Raw genomic sequence first — 18490 nt, 5'->3', positions numbered from 1 at the left:
CAAGGAGAGCCCTCAGCTTCCTCCCTAGGGCCACCCAATGCCCTCCTTCACCCTCCTCCGCCCATGAAGAATGTGCCCACTGTCAGGAGAGTAAAAATAGAAGCTGACACTTCCTGGGGGAGGAGGGCGGCCCTCGTCTTCTTTCCCCCCATCCTCGCCTCCTTGGGCGCCCCGCTCTGTTCTTCCTATACTTGGTAAGGGGCCTCAAGGCACAGCCCCTTCCCGCCCGTCCCACGCACCCGGCCACCCAGCCCCTGGCCAATGGGCTGCCGGGAAAGATCGAATGTCACTATAACATGAGAGCGTGCGGCCGAGCGGGCAGTGCCTGAGCTGGTCCTGTCCACAGGGAGCTCCTGCCCATCTCTCCAGACCCAGCCGCAGGTCAGTACATCTGAGAGCAGCCCCGGGACCGGGCCGGCCTGCTGTGTGCTGGCGAGCCTGGGTGTGTCCTGGGGTCCCGGGTGCAGGAGGCTGTGCCTCCCAGCCTTTTGCCACTTTAAGCATGGCGTCCTGGAGACCCAGGAAGCCACCGCAGGGTCCCAACGGTCTGGGGTGCCGGCATCGCGGGGTGACGTTCTCTGAACATCAGATGCAGAGGAAGCCCTTCCAGACCAGAGTACAGGGGCAGGGGAGGCCCAAGAAGGAGGAAGGAGGGGGTTCCCTGGAAGGCCCGGGGGTGAGTGGGGTGGTCCCAAGGCAGATGACTAGAGAACGGTGACGATCTGAGATGAAGAAGCCGGGAAGGGGCGCTGCCCAGGGCTTCGAGGCTACCTGCTGCGGTGCGGCCGCCCTCCCCCCTGGCCTTTCCACGGGGCTCGGCTAAGCTGAGGGGCGCCTCGGCCAGCTTCTCCCAGGAGGCTGGGGCCCTCGGCCGAGCGGCCACCGTCTCTAACGCTGCCGTTTGTAAAGACGACAACTACGAGGTGGCTGGTGGGATTCACCACAGGAGTGGGTCTGTGGGGAGGGGTGGCGGGGACCCCAGCAGCCCGGGGGCAGTGTCCAGAGGCCAGGGCCTGGAGTGGACAGGGCCTGGGCTGGGGCAGGGCAGAGGGAGGAGTGGGGAGCTGGGCGTCTGTCCTGTCTGCCCAAGGAAGACGTGTCCCACCTCAGCCTGGACGGGAGGAGCACGAGCTCCCAGGAGGCCCCGCCTGAGCTCCTGGCCCCCACGCCCCTCCTGCCCTTCCTGTGCCCCCTCGAACCAGGGCTCAGCTGACCCTCCTGACGTCACGGGACGGGGCGCCTTCACCGGGCAGCAACCTCCCTGGTGCCCTCAATCATTCTGGGAGGAGACGGGTGAGGAGCCACTGCCAGATGGGATGGTGGGGGCCCGAGGGTCAGGGAACAGGGTCAGGGCCCACAGCAAGTGAGCGGCAGGGCCTCCTGCCTCCCCGCCCCCATCTTGTCACTTGGGAAGGAAGGAAGGAGAGGGTGTCCCCAAGGAGCGGTGACCTCAGAGGCTGTTTTCACAATGGCCCCTCTGAGGGCAGGACATTAAACGGACAACTGGTTTCCTTCTCAGCTGTCGAAATGCCACCCTGCCCCCAAGCACACCCCACCCTGGGCCCCTCTCAGGGGGAGGGCGGGTGGGACAGAGCAGCCCGTGATATCACCCCCAGGGCTTTGCTGGGAAGAGGAACAGGAGCCCAGAGGGGCCTCAGTTTCCCTCTTTAGAGGGTATGGCACCCTGCCTGGGTATGTGGGAGCCCGCCTGCATGCCCCCTGGGACTCTGGCCCAGAAGACAAGAGGGCCGACCCCGGAGCCCGGCTGGGGGTCAGTGGGGGAGGGGATTCAGGCCAAGACCTGAGCCGGGGCTGCCTTCCCAGTCCCCCTCCCATCGTCTTGGGTTTCTGGGCAGAGGTGTCTTGGCTAATTTGGGTGCCTATTTCTGGACGTCTCAGCTGCCACTGGCTCCTTAAAAATAACCCACTCCTGGACTCAGGCCATGACCACCCCTTTTCAAGGCGGCTGACAGGTGTCTGGCCCTTCCAGGGGGAGAGGTGGGCACAGCAGGGCGAGGGCAGTGGTCTGGGTGGGGCGGGGGCCCGACACCCAGGGGCAGGGCCCACCAGGAGGGTTTGGGCCAAGGGACCGTGAGACCCCAGCTATAGACAAAGCAGGAGGCTGTAACTTGAGGGGGCAGCAGAGCCCCGGGAAGAGACTTCAGGATGCGAAAAAGCTGCTCAGCTTCCTGGAGGGGTTAGCAGAGACCCATCCGTTGGTTAATTTTGCATGGAGCTTAAATTGCTCTGGGAAAATTAACATTCTTGACAGAGGCTTTGGAAAACTGTTCCCACCTTAGCAATGCGATGTAAACGCATTTTTAGATGATGAACTTGTGTTTTTCTTATACAAACCTCCCGGGGCGGGGGGCCATAACTATTGTCTTCAAGTAAGCTGTAGCAAGTTGTCATGAACTCTGTTTTTCGAAACCCGGGGCCAACATTCTGATGCAGCTGCTCTGAGCGTTCCCAGGCCCGGCTGCCTCAGGTCTGTGCGGTGGCCAGCTCACGGATCGACGGTCCCCGCGTGCGCTGGCCCGGTGCCGGCCACACCTGGACACATGCAGCCAGGCCCGGGTGCAGGCTTCCCCGCAGACGTTGACACATTCAAGGGCATCCACAGGGCCTGGGAAAGCAGGCTGAGGGAGGGACGGGCCGTCCACTCAGTTCTTGGAGGACATGTGCGCCTGGCATGGGCACCAGGCTGGGGGGCCCACACAGAGAAACAGCCCAGACCCCGTCCTCACGAGCCGGGGTTCAGTCTGCTGTCTGCTGGGGCAAGGCGGACACGGGGGGGTGAGGGGGAACAGAATGTCTCGTGCACTCTTGTGATTCTGGAAGAGGGCTCTGCAGAGGGCCATGGGAGAGCCCAGGGGACCCCTGGGCACCCTCATAAGAGGACACGGGGTCCTCACGGGAAACCATCAGTCAGAGAAGGGAGTCTGGGCTCACACCTGAGGAGGGGGCCTCGTGGGGATGGCGGGCGGAAAGGCTAGAGAAGGTCCAAGGTTACCATCTGGAGGTACCAAGCTCTGTAATTTGGGGGGTCCCTGGGAGCCCCCCCATCTGGGCCCAAGAGCAGAGACCACCAAGAGGGAGGTTTTGAGGCAAAATCAGCAGCACCTCTCCACGGTCCAGAGCAGCCTGCATGCCCCCACCCCCCGCCCCCCGCCGGCCTGGACGAGCCGCGTGCATTCTGGATGACCCTCCTCGGGGAATGCTATAGAGAGGATGTCTGCCCTGCCACGACCTTCCAGCATCCCGTCCAGCTCCCGGAGTCCAAGCTCCAGGCTGGAGCCAGGGCAGGAAGGGGGGCGGAATGGGATCAGATCAGGGGCGAAGAGGGCTGGGGGGCCTGGAGCCTTGGAGGAAGCAAGGCGGCCTGCTGAGGAGGCCCCAAGCGCAGGAGCCGGCCCGCCCAAGGCCGGAGAGTTGGCCCAAGACCCCTGTTGATGGACGTCCCCCTGCAGCCCCACTCCAAGGGCCCATCCCCCAGCCATTCCAGCCCCTCTAGGTCAAGGCAATTCCTAACCCTCGCCCTGGCCTCCCTCCACCCCTGCAGAAACCACCCACCCACCATGTCGGACGAGGAAGTGTGAGTACCCGCCCTGCCTCGGGACCCCTGGACCTTGGCTGTGCTCAGAGGCCAGAGGACCCCCCGCCGAGAGCTCCCACCCCCCTCACCCCCCTCCCCCTCTCTCCCCCACAGTGAACACGTCGTCGAGGGTAAGTGTGGAAGCCAGGCTGTGTCTGCATTGGCCTCTAGACAGAAAGTCCAGGTGGGGAGGGCCTCGCCAGCCGCTGCCAGCGCCTCTCCCGGGGAGCCCCCACTGGAAGCCGCATCCGATCGCCCCCTCTGTGCACGGGCTCCCACTCCTGCCCCGGCACCTCTTCTCAAAGGCCAGCGCCCTGGGCCCAGTCCCTGACCCACCCGGCCTGCGCTGCAGGGTCGTCTGGGCAGCGGGGCCACCCCCCCAGGATAGGACCCGGGCCTCTGCGGCCCAGACGCCTCCCCGAGAGCCGCAGTCACCGCCAGCACCTCTTCCTCCTCCCAGTCCCCTCTCTGGCCAGCGGGAACAGCGTGACAGTGGGCGATGGGGCAGGCGGGCGCTGCCCTCCTCCCCTCCCAGGCTGGCCCCCAGCGCGCCCTCTAGCTGGCCCCTCTCCTTTGTTGTACCCCTGGAAGAGGAGTAGAGAGGGAAGGTAACCGAGGCAGCCCCGGAAGTGCCCTCGCCGCCCCCGCCCCGGCATCCCCCCTGCTCCTGCTCCACATGCCCACTCTCATCCCCAGGGGGCCTCCAGCCCCCCCACAGACTCACCAAGTAACCGTCCACCTTCCTCATCCTTAATCCCCACTTGCCATCACCCCTAACTGCCCACCTCTTTACTCGATTAATAGAAAGCACTCATTGATCGCTCATTAATACTTTTTGCATTATTATGTATTATTTATACATAACCTCATCCACGGTGTCCATGGTGTGTGGAGTTACCTGGGATTTGGTTGTGAAGACACTCACCTCATTAATAGCAAGTCTGGGTGTGTGGGCCCTGCCTGTCTCTCCACAGCTCTGTCTCTGTCTGTCTCTGTCTGTCTCTCTGTCTCTGTGTCTCCGTCTGTCTCTCTGTCTCTGTGTCTCCATCTGTCTCTCTGTCTCTCCCTCTGTCTCTGCCTCTCTGTCTCTCTCTGTCTCTCCCGGCATCCTCCCCCTCCCCCTCCCTCTGGGAGCAGGAACCTCCAGGCAGATCTGGAGACCCCTCCCTAGCCCGAGTCTGTGGGAGCCTCCCGGTGGGCCGTGCCCAGGCAGGCGTGGGAGCGGAGCCACGGCCCCTGGGAAGGGTGCGCACGGGTGGTTCTCAGGCCCGACGGGCGCTCGTGCGCGGCCGCTGGCACCCGCTCAACCGCGGGAAGGCTTTCCCGAACTCCACCAGGCAGGCTTCTCCTGTGGGGCGTTCTGGGCGCTAGGTTTTGAAAATATTTTGAAAACACTTGGCTACCCTAACAACATGAGCAAAACATTTCTTTTTCTGCTGAAAAGGTAGAAAGACTCCTTTCTGAGAAGGAACCACGGTCCCGGGAGCCACCCTTCCCCAGGGAAGGCGACAGGCCGGGGGGACAGGTCCCCCGAGCTGGGTCCTCTAAGACCTGCCTTGGCTGCCCGCCTTCTGGCCCACGTCTCCTGGGCTTGTCCCATAACACCTGTCTCACCTCCGGCACCTTCAGAGTCAGACTTAGCGAGACCCTCTGGTGCATAGGCCCCGCAGTCCAGAGCAGGCTGGAGACCCGCGGATGGGGAAGGGGCTCGGAGACCCCCAGGGCCGGAAGGAGGTCCCGCTGCAGAGGCGAGGCCGAGGCCCGAGCTCTCTGAGGTCCTGCAGGCCCTCGAAGCAGGACCAGCCTCCCCTGGTCCCTGGAGCGCCTGCTGCCCACCCCCCACCCCCGCACCCGGGACTGCCTCCCTTCCCTGCCCCCCGCCACGTGGCCCCTAACAGCTGTCCTGTTCCCTCTCTCCTTCCTGTGCCCTCTGGCTCCCTCCTCAGAAGAGGCCCAGGAGGAAGGTAAGTGGGGTCCAGGACCCCAGCCCCCCGACCACCCTCCAGCCCTCTGCCCCCCGACCTCAGTGACCCTGCGTGGCCCCACCCCTCTGACGACGTGCAGTGTGCTCCTGGCCTAACCTCTCCTCTCTCCTCCTGTCACCGCACACCCAGCGCCCCCCCCGCCTGCAGAAGTCCATGAGGTCCACGAGGAAGGTATGAGGACACAGGACTTCTGGCCCCATGTGGTGCCCGGGGCTGGCTGGGGCACGCAGCGGGGCCGGGGGGCAGCCAGGCGCCAGCCAGCCAAGGGGCCCCCACATGTGGTCCCCAGCGTAACCCACTAACCACGGCCAGTGCTTGACCAGATAGGGGGCCCCGAGGGCCCGCACCCTCTAACGTGGGCAGGGTGGCAGACGGGGTCCTCCATCCCCCGGCCCAGGGAGGGCTGGTCAGTGGGGCTGTTGGACCAGATGTAGACCTAGCTGCCCCGGAGACAGCCCTGAAGCCAGCCTTCCACCCCAGGGTGGGTATCTCAGAGCCCCGCAGCGCCCTACCCCTCGGCAGGGCCAGGGACCCAGGCTGGACCTCGGTGCGCACAGGGAGATGGCGGAACAGGCCCCGCGGTCAGCGCCCTGAGCTGGGCCCATCAGCCCCCCGCCGGAGCCCTTGTCACTCCCCAGCCCCCCTCCAGCCCGCCCCAGTGGGCTCCCTCCTCGGGGTCAGGTCGGGGTGGAGGATGGAAGGGTGGGGAACCCCGTGCTTGGATCCTTGGTCAGAGAAGCTGAGGGCTGGCACCTGCTGTCCCAGAGCCCTGGCAGGCTCAGAAAGAAAAGGCAGCGCGTCCCCCACTCTCGGGCTGGTAGGAAGCTTCCTGGGCTACAGGCCCCCAGCCCCTGGTGCCATCCCGCCAGGTCACAGCCCTGCCCCTGCATGGAAGTCCTTCTGGGGTGCCTGAAGAGGGCGGGAAGAGGGGAGGCGGCAGAGGCAGGCAGGACCCCGACAGCCCCGTGACCAGCAGCGAAGTCACGACAGGAGCAAGAGCCGGGCTGGAAACTCCGCGGGGCAGGGACAGGACCTGGGGGGACGCTGCCCTGGGCCAACACTGACCTTGTCTCGCTCACTCCCCGCACCCTCCCCACCCCTCGGCCTCCTCCACTGACCCTCCTGTGGCGACCGGCTGTTTCCATTAACCTTGGATCCTTTCTCCTTTGACCTCTGACCCACGCATTGCCTCTTGTTCCATGGCCCTCCTTAGTCCATGAAGTTCATGAACCAGGTATGTGCCATGACTTCAGTCCCGTATGGGCGCATGTGCACACGTGGCCGTGTGTGGGTGCGAGCTGCCTCCTGGCCGCGAAGGAACAAGAGGGGCCGCGTAACCCACTTACTGTGTGTTTCTGCTCGCCCACTGCTGCCCTCCCCGCAGCCTCTGCCCCAAGATTCACAGCTGGTTCTCTCTCTTCCCCCTCTTTCCCCCCACGGTGCCACTTTTGCAGAGGAAGTCCAGGAAGGTAGGCTCGTCCCCCATCCCCCACCCCAGTCCCCGTCCCTGGACCTGAGCCCCCACCACTTCTTCCTCCTTCCCTGAATGACTCTTGCCGCCATGCCTGCGGGCTGGGGACAGGCTGGGGACAGTTAGGCCTGGGGCGCTGGCTCAGGCGGGACTGGCTTACGGGAAGCAGGCAGAGGGCAATCAGGGCTGGGGGGACAAGGCCATTCCCGGGTCACCAGCAGGCAGATGGAGGCGGTCAGCCTCGAGGTCAAGAGCAGAGCCGAGTGTAGGGCCTGAGAAGGGTGTGGGCCTTGGGAGGATTGTGCTGGGGTCCACTGGGACCCTCGGGATCCACCAGGGTTGGGTGGGGGAGAGCAGAGGAGGAGAGGCAGGACAGGTGGCCTCCGCCCTGCCCCAGATAGCAAGGCAGAGAGGGGAAGTAAGGCGGGGGCTAAAGGAAGGGTGGAGAGGCAAGTGGGGTGAAACAGAAAGTCAGGCTGAGGCTGAGGTGGGGATGTCGGGGACCCGGAACAGCTGGGGGCCTTGCGTGCAAACGAGCAATCAGTCAGGTCCCGGCATCCCACCCATCGCCTGGGCCGGAGCCAGACACACCCAGGCACGAGGAGGCCCCCTGGGTGGGCCTGCCCTACCCGCAGCGGGGCTGGAGGTGACGGAGGTGCAGGCTCAAGCCAGGGCCCTAGTCGGGGAGCCCCTGCCTTCACACAATGTCTCGAGGGGCCACAGGGGGCCTCCCGGTTGGGCCAGAACCCAGAGCACAGCTCCCAAAGCGAGGCCACCTGTAAGAGAAAGGGACGTGCCGGCCCTGAGGGTCGGGCAGTGAATGCTGAGCCTTGCAGGAACCAGGGTCCAGGCAAGGGCTGTGGTGGTCACAAGGTCACCAGGTCACCCTGGCACCAGCCCTGAGGCCAACAGACAGACAGGCAGGGGTGGGAATGCCAGGCTGCTGCCCGCTTGCCTGCTGCCTGGGGAGCTTTGCTGCATGGCACTTGGCCTCCCCCCATACCCTCCCCTGGCATCTGCTCCCAAGGTGCCGTCTCCCTCAGTCTCCCCACGCTCACAGCCCCCCACCAGGTGCGGGGGGGCAGTGACATCAGGCCCACCTGAAAACAGTAGTGCCAGAGGGCTGGGGGCGCTATCTGTGGGAGTGGGGTTGGTTGCTAAGGAACCAAGTGATCTGTGAGCTGAGGGGGATGTGAGGGGAGATCCTGCCAAGAGCCCTCCCACCCCCAACAGGCCTGGGGCCAGGCCAAGTGCAGGGGGGCGTTGGCGGTTGAGACAGGCTGACGGCCAGGCGTCATTGCCACCAAAGGGCCCAGAGCAGGGACTGAAGGATGGGGCTAGGGTGCTGCCAGGCCCCCTGCAGATCCCGGGCTGCATCCAGGCCGGCCAGGACCTCCTCAGGGCCCGGGGAGGCAGAGAGGATCAAATGAAGCAGCCCCCCACGTGAGGGAGGCTGGGTTAGCCCAGGCAGGTGGGGTCTCAGGTCTGAAGGCTGCAGCCTGGACAGGCCACCTGTCATAAGGCCAGTCCTGTGAGATGGCCCAGCCAGGCTCCGGAAGAAAAGCCGCTTAAGGGGCTGGGACAGGCTCCCTTGGGAGTCAGGAGCCCCCACCTTGGGGCTGAGCTGAACCTGGGCCCCTCGGGGCTCTGCCTGAGCTCCCTCGTCCCCTTGGGCTGGGACTGGAATCAGCCAGGCTTCTGCAGGTCTGAGGCCCCAAGAAGATTTATTAACCGAGGTGTTCCAGACCCCCTCAGGTTTCAGCCCAACAAAACCCAGGTGTTCGGTCCCCAGAACCTCTCACCCCCAGTGGGCAGACTCAAAGAAGCCAGCAGCCAGCACCCACAGGCCCTCAGTGGCCTCTCCAGCCACGGCCAGCCTCCCGGGGTGGGGGCCGGGTCTCTCCCTGGGCATCCTGGCCGCACATCTCCTCCAGCCCCTCCCCAGACGCAAGTCCTCTGGCCTTCAGCTGGGGTCACAAACGGGGTCCAGGCCAACGCACACCCAGGGGAAGAGGGATCGAGGTGTGCCCCCTGGCGGGCGTCTGCCCTGGGCCCTCACCCGTGCCCCTGCTCGCACCCCGACTCACCCCTGCAGCCCTGCCGCTTTCTCTTGCACGTGCGCTTTCCTGAAGATGCCAAGGAGGAGGAGTGGGAGGGCGAGGCAGGTAACGGCCAGCCCCTGGCCGCACGCAGCTCGTCTGCACAGACCCGCAGACGCGCCTGTGCGCCTGTCTGTCCTCTTCTCCCGGCATCGGGGCCTCCAAGGGCCAGGCCTTGCTGCTTCGCTCCGCGTCCGCCTCGGGACTTAGCACTGCCTGACGCCATGATGGGGCGGTCAGTGGGGAACGGCCAGCAGACCGGAGCTTGGGCAGGGGGCTGCTCCCCCAGCCCCCGGTCTTTGCCCGCCACCCCCCCCCCCCCGCCCCCGCCATCTCTGGTCTTTCTCTCCTGCCTCTGACCCCTGAGGATGCTCTATGTCTCGGCTCTGCTTTCCCTTCTCCTTCCCTCCCTTCTCCCTCCCTCCCTTCTCCCTCCCTCCCTTCTCCCGCCGTGTCCTGGGCCCCGCACCCGAGCTCCCCTCCTCAGACCCCACAGGGACCTCCGTGAGCCCAGAGTGGGGGCAAGACCCCCTTGCCCCTGGTGGGTGGGGAGGGCGGGGGGGTAGGCTCAGCTGGAGGGGCAGGCGGCCCCCAGCCTGAGACCCCCAGGGACCCGTTGGCCGGAGTGCGTTGTCCATCTCACTTGGTCTCTCTCCCCTCTCCCCTCTCCCCACGCTGGTGCCCTGCTGACCAGAGGAGAAGCCAAGACTCAAGTGAGTGTGGGGTGGGCAGGGATGGACGCCGGGCGGGTGGGGCGGGCGGGGTGAGGCCTGGAGCCCATGCTTGGAGGAGAAGCCCGGGTGGGCAGGCTGGACGGGGCCCGAGGCCACCTGGGGAACCAGGTGCCCCAGGGCTGGGCTCCGGGCCCCCTGAGGAAGGCAGCAAAGTGCATTAGGCTCTGGAGACCCAGACCCCTGAGAACAGCAGCCATTTCTTTGCTCCTTGGTTTGGTGTTGAAGGTTCCAGATTTCTGATGAGGCATATCATGGGAATGGGGTCACTGGGGACAGCCCTCCCCCCGACAGGTGGGGGTCAGACCTCCCAGAGACGGGCAGAGACGGACTCTGCAAGTCCAGTCGGGCGTGGTTCTGCCCCGGATCATCCAGTGTTCGCAAGGAGGGCTTCCTGCAGGAGGAGACAATGGGTGGAGGGAGGAAGGGGTGCAGGAAGTTGGGGAAGACAGGGCAGAGAGAGGGAGGCCCCACGCAGCTCCCTGTGCCCTCTCCGGCCCCCCTGTACCGGCCTGCTGCCCCCCATCTCCCAGGGCCCTAGATGTGAAATAGGCGTGAAAGTGGGGCGGTGGGAAGGAGGGTCTCACCCCTGAAACCCACTTGGGAACAAAACCTTGACCGGAGACACGATCCCTCCCTTCACGGCGGCCTCAACCCTCTCTGGGGAACCATCTTCCTTGTTCGAAGGGACTTTCTTTCCCTCGTTTTGCCCACATGTCAGTGAGTGGTTCAGAGATGTTTTGTTTTAATCCGACTTTCCTGACTTTTCTGTTTCTGATAAGTACGTACAAACCCACGGCACTTTGCACATGCTTCATCCCCCTTATCCTTCAGAGGATTCATGCCTGCCTTTGCTCTGCACGGGATGGAATGTCAGCGCGTATGAGCACACGCCAAGTGTTCGCTCCCACTTAGGGGAGCCTTACGGACTCTCCAAAGAAGACTGGAAATATGCGAACGTATAGCCAGCACATTTCCGTCCGTTACACTTTATTTTTCAGCAGTTTTAAAGAAAGCTGCCGGGTCACAAGATATTTTCTAGTTTAAAAAAAATGTTTGTGTTTTCATTATGAAAATAAAACACCTCATTAAAGAAAATTTGGAAAATACGTAAAAGTCCAATGAAAAAAAATCATCTATAACTCTCCCACCCCGCCTGCCAGACTGCGGAAAAGAGTAGAAAGGAATAAAAAGGCTTATTTCTTCCTACTCTTTTTCCATGCATAGGGCTCGGAAAAAAAGACTGAAACTCTGAGCTGTTTTTCAAACATCGTCCTGTCTATACAGCCTTGAATTCTGCTTTTTTAAAATGCAGCGCTGTTTCTAAGTATTTTTCCATGTTTTTACATAGTCTTCTTAAATATTTTGAATGGCCACATAATATTCCATCAATTGAACAAACCATAATTTTCCTAACCATTCCTCTATTGCAGGATATTAAGGCTTTCCCCAATATTTTACTATCATAAATAACGCTGGGTGGAAAGCATTTTCTGTCTTTTGGGTTATTTCCCTAGGCCTCATTCCCAGAATGGAATTACTGGGTCAAAGAGTAGGAACGTTCTTAAGGCTTTTGATATCGTCTGCCAAACGGCTTCCACGAGGGCCGCCAGCGCGGTCTCCACGCCGCATGCCCGGGGACCGCGACGTGCCTGCACACGGAGCCTCTGACGGATGGATGAGAAACGGCCTCTCTGGGTTGTTTTCCTTCGCATTCCTTTGATGGCCTTTCCCTCGTGTGTTGACTGGTGGTCTTTCTTCTTGGGGAGCTGCTAGCTTACGCTCTCTGCCCATTTATCTAACGGCGGGGGTGTCTCTGTGTTTTCTTAATCATCAGTTTGCATAAGGATATAAGTCTTCTCTGTATTTGCTGAAAAGATTTTTCTAGTCTGGTTTTTCTTTCCCCCCTTTTGCGTTGTGCCTTTTTCCATGTCCATAAGTTTTTCATTTGCATGGAGTTCCTGAGCAGGACCTTCCGAGCTTAGAAAATCCTTTCCTGCGCCAGCATCCTGGTCCATATTCAGTTCCACTTTCTTCTTTTTTGAAGAAATTGTTGTTGTTGTTGATTTAACTCTTTGCTCCATCTGAAACGTATTCAGGGGAGGGTGGAGACCATGGCTCTTACAGCTGGCCGGATTCAGGGAGAGGTCTCATTTCTTCTTCGCACTGTTTTCTGCCCAGCCCCCCTTCCTCTGGGTCCCCAGAAAGAAAGATCAAAGAGGGGCCAGAGAAAAGCAAAGGGTCATCCGAGACGGCCGTTCCTGACCACAGAGGCCAAAGGCCCTGGGAGGGTGTGCAGTGACCACCCTGCCTTCTGGTCTGACCTCGCCACATTTGTTTATTTGTTTGAGAAAGAAAGCAAGGCTACCCTTCCTGGACTGAGGGGGGTGAAACAGCTCTTGCAAGGTCCAGAAGTTGGCAAAACAGAGGGATGCTTGAAACCTCCTCGAAGGGTCAAGCCATTCTGGGGACAGTGGGTTATACATCTGATAAGAGCAAAGGTCAGGCAGTGTGCCCTCAGCCAGGTGCCAGGGCGAAGGGCGGAGGGCCAGGCCAGGTTGGGTCAGGCCAGCTGTCCTGGTGGGGGTCCCCACTCGTCCCCACTCATGAGCCTCTCTCTCTTCTTCAGACTCACTGCTCCTAAGATCCCGGAAGGGGAGAAAGTAGACTTCGATGTAAGTTTCCGGGACCCAGATCAACACACTCTCCCCCCAGCCCCCAGACTTCAGGCTCCAGGCTAAGCCGGAGGAGGTCACCTCCTCTAGAGCAGCCAGAGCTAAGGCTTCCTGGTTCCATGAGATTCTGCTTTAATTCATTCCTGGACCAGAAGAAACTCCTCCAGTAATGGACACTTTTCTTCCCTCCTCCCCCACCCATCCATCCATCTGTGCATCCATCCATCTGTCCTTTCCTCCATCCATCTGTATCCTTCATCCCTCCATTCATCAATCCATCCATCCATTCACTCATCCATCCATTTATGCACCCATCATCCATCCACTCATGCAGATGCTCACCCACTGATCTACACATCCATGCTTTCCTCCACCCACCCACCCGCCCACCTATCCATCCATCCATCCATCCTCCACCCACCCAACCATCTATCCATCCATCCATCCGTCTGTGCATCCACCCATCTGTCCTTTCCTCCATCCGTCTATATCCTTCATCCATCCATTCATCTATCCGTCCATCCATTTATCTACCCATCATCCATCCACTCATCTACCCACTCAGCCAGGTACCCACCCACCCACCCATCCATTCACCCACCCATCCATCTGTGTATCCAACAGACTACCTCACTCCCCAATTTCCTCTCTGCCCGATCCACGCAGGGCACCTCTGGGCACGACAACGGGGCCACGTCAGGGCCAGTCCATCCCAGGGGGGCTGACTGACCTCAGGGCCGCGCCCGGCCTGGACTCACCCGCGGGGAGGGCACCGCTCCTACCCTGTGGCTAAGGGAGCAGGCAGCCGCCGGCCCCCAGGAGGGCCAGGGAGCCCGAAGTTCCAGAGGAGGGGTGGGGGTGACGGGCCTGTCCCCCACAGGACATCCAGAAGAAGCGCCAGAACAAAGACCTCATGGAGCTGCAGGCCCTCATCGACAACCACTTCGAGGCTCGGAAGAAAGAGGAAGAGGAGTTGGTCGCGCTCAAGGAGAGGATCGTGAGTCCCGGCAGCTGCAGGCGGAGGTGGGGCTGGTGGACGTGGCGGTGGGGCCGGAGGGGGGTCGGCCAGGCCGGAGTGACCCGCCCCTCCTCCGGCTGCAGGAGAAGCGCCGTGCGGAGAGAGCCGAGCAGCAGAGGACCCGGGCCGAGAGGGAGAGAGAGCGCCAGAACAGACTGGCGGTGAGGCGCCCCTGCCACCCCAGCCCCCGGCCCGAGAAATACCAGGCTCCCAGACCTCCCTTCTCCTGACGTTTCCCTTGACCTTGGCCAAGGACCCGGGCTGGTGGCTAAGGTCCCCACGCCCTGCAGGACCCCCACGAGAGGGCAGACCCGACCAGGACCTGGACCTTCCAGAAGGTTCCAAGCCCAGGCAGTCCTCGATGCCTGCCCTGAGGTCTTGGGGTGGGGTCTCCGCAGGAGGAGAAAGCCCGGCGGGAGGAGGAGGAGGCCAAGAGGAAGGCCGAGGAAGACTTGAAGAAGAAGAAAGCTCTGTCCTCCATTGGTGTCAACTACAGCAGCTACCTGACCAAGGTGGGCACGGGGCCTGGGGCCCGGGGGTCCCCGCCACGCCCTCGGGCCGGCGGTGCCACGTCCCTGCTGCCGTGTCCCCTCAGGCTGACCAGAAGAGAGGCAAGAAGCAGACGGCCCGGGAGATGAAGAAGAAAGTCCTGGCTGAGCGGCAGAAGCCCCTCAATATCGACCACCTCAGCCAGGAGAAGCTCATGTGAGGACGCCCCTCGGGGTGGGGGGTGCCCGGCCCCAGCCGCCCGGGGCTGATCTGCCAACCCTCCCTCTCTGCTGCTCCCTCCCCAGGGACAAGGCCAAGGAGCTCTGGGAAACCCTGCACCAGCTGGAGACCAGCAAGTTTGAGTACACGGAGAAGCTGAAGCGCCAGAAATACGATGTGAGTGAAGCACCTCCGCCCTCACCTGCCAGCAGGCACCCCTGAGCACTCCCGAGTCCCCTCGGACCCCGACTGAGGCCCCTGTCCTGCTGGGGACCCTGCCTGGGTGTCCTCCAGGCCAGCCTCCCCGCATCACTCTGGCTCCCAGGGCTGGCGGGAGAGAGCATTGGGACAGAGTGCCCTCGGGGGGCTGGGGGGAGACCGTGGAAAGCCAGCGGTGTCCCAAGCCCACCAGGTTGGCACTGAGCTCCTCTGTGGTGGGGTTCCTCCCCAGCCCCCTCCCAGGCCCCCAAGCTCAGAGCTGGGGAGGGGGCTGGGACAGTGCTCCTCCCCTGGGGGTTGGGAGTTGCCTGAGAGGGGCTCACGACTCAGGACGGCAGCCCTGGGTGGGCACCGTCCCTCGGAGTCTGGGCCTGGGGGTGGGGCTGGGGGCACCAGTCCTGGGGAAGGACCCGCTGCGTGAAGCATAGACCCTTCTGGCCTCCAGGGTCCCGGGGGAGGACCTTCCACTCTCAGGGCACCTCTCCCAGCTTCCCCTACTGGTCCCTGAGACAGAGGGTGTGGGAGACCAGTACTGACAGACAGGCGAGTCCTGGCTCCTTCTCAGGATCCCAGTGCCCTTGGGCGAGTTGCCTGGTCTTCCTGCGCCTCGATTTCCCCACCTCTAACTGGAGCAGAACCACGCCCCTCCCAGGCCGCCCCCAGGGGCATGTGTGTCGCTGCTGGCCGGCAGGCAGGGCCAGGCGCCGGGGACATCACTGCTCCCTCCTGATGCTCCCCTGGGAGGGCCGGCCTTGGAAATGGGCTTCAGAGAGAGCCCAGACTGGCCCTACTCATGTCCAGGAGGCTGAGCCAGGGGCGAACTGCTTCCTGACAGACTGTGCATGGCCCACGGTGGGTTCCCGGGGGCTAAAAGAACCACAAGAGCCCTGGCCCAGAATAGCCCAGCGCACAGTGGGTGCCGAAGCCTCAACTACCCACCCAGCCCCCTAACCGTCTCGGTCTTTCTAGATCGTGAACGTCCGGGCCAGAGTGGAGATGCTGGCCAAGTTGTAAGTAGCCGGAGTCCACGCTGGACCAGGCTCGTAGTGTTCATGCACGGTGGGCCTCTTGCATGGCGAAAACCTGGGTCGTTGCAGGTGTCGGCGGCAGGGGGCACGGAGGCCCCGGAGACCTTCCTCTTATCCTCCCGCCTTCCTCCTCTCCACTGCCAGCTACCTGGGGGCTGCTGAGGCTGCCCTGCTGTCTTGATGGCAGCGGGGGCCGGGCCTTGCCTTCCTCCAGCCTCCCCCGGGCAGTCGGCAGGAGAGAGCAGCTGGGCCGAGGAGTGAGAGGCCGCAGGGCTCTGAGCTCGGGCCCACCAGGTAGGGGCTCTGTTTGCAAGCCTCACCTCCGCCCCGTGCCCCCTGCCCCACATCCCGCAGAGGCTGGAAGGTAAGTGGCCAGCTCCTGGGCTGCTGCGTGTTATAGCCCAGGTCTCCAGCTCAGGCCACCAAGAGTAAGTCAGAGGCACAAGCCCAAGGGTCCTCCAACCAAAGGAGCCGGGACACAGTAAGAGTGCCAAGACCTGCCAGGGCCGCCAAGGGGCCCGCAGGGCAGGAGGTCACTAACCGGCCTGGCCCTGCTTGGACACGGCAGGTAAGTCACCTGTGTTGTTTGCAGATCACCAACCTCAGGAGCCGCATTGACCAGGCCCAGAAGCAGTGAGTAGCTCTGCCTGTCCCTAGCTCTGCACGGGGCACATGGCCCCACGGGTCAGCTGCCACTGCCGAGCCAGGGGCCTGGCGATTTTAGCCTGTGTCGGTGGCAGCCGGCCTTCAGCAGAGTAGTAACAGGACTAACCAGCTGGCCACTTGGGCCAGCATGTCGGAACCCTGCACCCCTGGACCCGCAGCCTCCTCTCACCCCTACCCCCGGAGCCCAGAAGGATGGCAGGTTGGGGGAGGGCCGGCAGGAGCCCCCTGGGCAGCTTCAGAGTGGCCTGGTGAAGTCAGACTGGGCTCCTGGATGTGCCAGCAGCGTGTCACTTCAAAGGTGACCTGGGACCAGGAATCAGGGGGCCTGGGCTTTGGCACCAGCTCCTCCGTGGCCCTGGGTGAAATCACTGGTTCCTCAGGATGGTGAACCCTCGGGGTCCATGGGACCCTTTACAATAACTGCCGGGTAAGGCCCAGAGGGGGGTTTTGTCCCGGAGCCTGGTGGCTGAGATGGGGCATGCCCCAAGGTGGGCAGCGGGGCTGGTGAAGGAGACACGCCCTCCTCCCTGCCTTTGTGCAGGGCAGGGGTTTTTGCAGGTCCCTTTGAGAGGGGGCCATTTGGCCAGGTGTGTGCATGAGCACGTGTGTGTGCGTGCATGTGCATGGCTGGGAGGGTTCTCAGGCTGTGGGCACAGCCCCAGCGCCAGGCCTTCTCCTGAAGCCTTGGGAGCTGCAGGGCCCATTCCAGCCCGAAATTGTCCAAAAAAGAGCTCTGATCACCAGCCAGTCCTAACTCGGCACCCAGCTCGCTCCTGGCTCACTGGCGTGCAGAGGGCTCAGACAGATGGGGCGGGCTCCTGAGGACCAACATCCCTTGGGGTGGGACCTCCCGGCCCCAGGGTCCAGTTCTAACTAGTGGCTGAGGGGCCGAGACTCTGCAACAAGACAGAGCCCTCCCTGCTGCCACATCCATCAGGCTGGGACTGCTGGCCTGCAGCGAAGGACCAGAAGAGCCCACCTGCCCCAGGAGGCTGTGACTCAGGGGCAGAGACTCTTTTCAGGACAAAGTAACTGGGAAGGTGGCAGCTTCCCATGCGGGCTTGGGTCTGCTTGACGTAGGGCCCCAGAGTCTCCCTGCCCCCTGTGCCTCGAGCCCCTCAGATGGGGAAGGGAGGGAGGGGAGGGGGACCAGGCTCTCGCCAGCCCCCACTTAGCCTCCCTGACTCCCTCTGCACAAAGCCACCCAAGCCTGGCTGGGCAGGTACAGGTGAGTCACTGCTGCTGGACTGGAGCTGGGGGATGCGCTGGGGCTTCCAGAGCCTGTCTGGGCAAAGCTGCCAGGGCCTGGGGTCTGCCAGGGGTCAGGGAAGGGGTTGGCCAGGGTCCCGGATACCCTCATGCTCAAGACCACCTTGCTTCCCATTTGTAGCAAGAAGGCTGGGACCCCGGCCAAGGGCAAAGTCGGCGGGCGCTGGAAGTAAAGCAGCCGAAGAGGTTCCCCGAGGCAGAGACCCTCAGCCTGTGGGGCCCACATGGAGGCATCTGGCTCCCAGGCACCTCCTGTGTCTCTGTCCTCGCTGCCTCCAACCTCTGGGGTCTATAAATAAAGCTAGCAGACTCCCCTCCGACAGGTGTGCCCTGGCTCATGGATGGGGCCCTGGTGGGGGGTGGCGGGGTGGCCATTCTGCAGCTAGGGGGCCCGCAGGACCCTGGGCGCTCATCTTAGGGGTCAGCTCAGCAGACCGTGGGGCCATGGCTCTACTGTGCCGTGAGTGCTATGCCCCGGATGCCCACCGGCTCTGCCAGTGGCTTCCACTTCTGTCAACGGGCTTTCACCCCCTAGAACCTTCTGTCTCCACTCCAAGAGCCCACACACTGCTCAGTTCTCCACCTCAGCGCCCAGCCCCCCGGGTCAGCTCTGAAGCTGGTTTGGGGCAGTAGAGCTTGGCCTTTGCAGGGCGCCTGGGAGGCAGGCCCAGGGCACAGTGGGACACTTCACAAACGGCCCCCAGAGATGGGGCAGAAGGAGAGTCCAGAGCACGAGAGGTGCACACAGCCCCAGGAAAGGAGTGGAAAAGCACATTTCAGGGAGCAGACACAGCAAACACAGACCGTTCTTTCTATATTATCTGAGAATACAGTGCTCACTGTGTAATAAGTCTGAAAGTCCTGACCAAATAGAATTACGGAAAATATAAATCACAAAAATTGGATCAAGACATAGAAGCTTGCACAGCCAAGTATCCACAGAGGAAGCTGCCGGAGTCTGGAACCGCCCCCTGGGAAGGCTCTGCAGAGCGGTGGAAAGTAGGGAGCAACCCCGATGGGTCTGCC

At 62.6% G+C, this 18490-nt stretch overlaps 1 protein-coding gene across 4 annotated transcripts; it reads left to right on the top strand.

The window, feature by feature from the left end:
- Window positions 1-280: 280 nt before the first annotated feature.
- On the top strand, window positions 281-17784 carry TNNT3 (troponin T3, fast skeletal type). 4 transcript variants are annotated; one of them, XM_036859842.1, is made up of 16 exons: window positions 282-381; window positions 3563-3595; window positions 3710-3726; window positions 5542-5559; window positions 5710-5751; window positions 6794-6814; window positions 7035-7049; window positions 9845-9863; window positions 12511-12556; window positions 13437-13553; window positions 13658-13735; window positions 13973-14086; window positions 14170-14279; window positions 14369-14459; window positions 16122-16162; window positions 17586-17784. In XM_036859842.1, exons 2-16 carry the CDS (start codon window positions 3579-3581, stop codon window positions 17635-17637), a joined length of 798 nt encoding a protein of 265 aa, XP_036715737.1. In that variant the 5' UTR covers window positions 282-381; window positions 3563-3578; the 3' UTR covers window positions 17638-17784. The 4 variants fall into 4 exon arrangements, with proteins under 4 accessions (XP_036715739.1, XP_036715737.1, XP_036715738.1 ...); XM_036859841.1 differs by lacking the exon at window positions 16122-16162 and adding an exon at window positions 15471-15511 and having other exon boundaries at window positions 285-381; XM_036859844.1 differs by lacking the exon at window positions 7035-7049 and having other exon boundaries at window positions 281-381.
- The last annotated feature ends 706 nt before the right edge of the window (window positions 17785-18490 follow it).

This window comes from Balaenoptera musculus, chromosome 8 (assembly GCF_009873245.2).
Source record: "Balaenoptera musculus isolate JJ_BM4_2016_0621 chromosome 8, mBalMus1.pri.v3, whole genome shotgun sequence".
Classification (NCBI taxonomy): domain Eukaryota; kingdom Metazoa; phylum Chordata; class Mammalia; order Artiodactyla; family Balaenopteridae; genus Balaenoptera; species Balaenoptera musculus.
This window is presented reverse-complemented; position numbering and strand designations above follow the sequence as displayed.

Bases quoted from the DNA above. Each gene is read 5' to 3' on its own strand.
- TNNT3 (XM_036859842.1), top strand. The intron at 13,736-13,972 runs GTGAGGCGCCCC...GGGTCTCCGCAG, and splicing joins AGCGCCAGAACAGACTGGCG to GAGGAGAAAGCCCGGCGGGA. The intron at 14,087-14,169 runs GTGGGCACGGGG...GTGTCCCCTCAG, and splicing joins ACAGCAGCTACCTGACCAAG to GCTGACCAGAAGAGAGGCAA.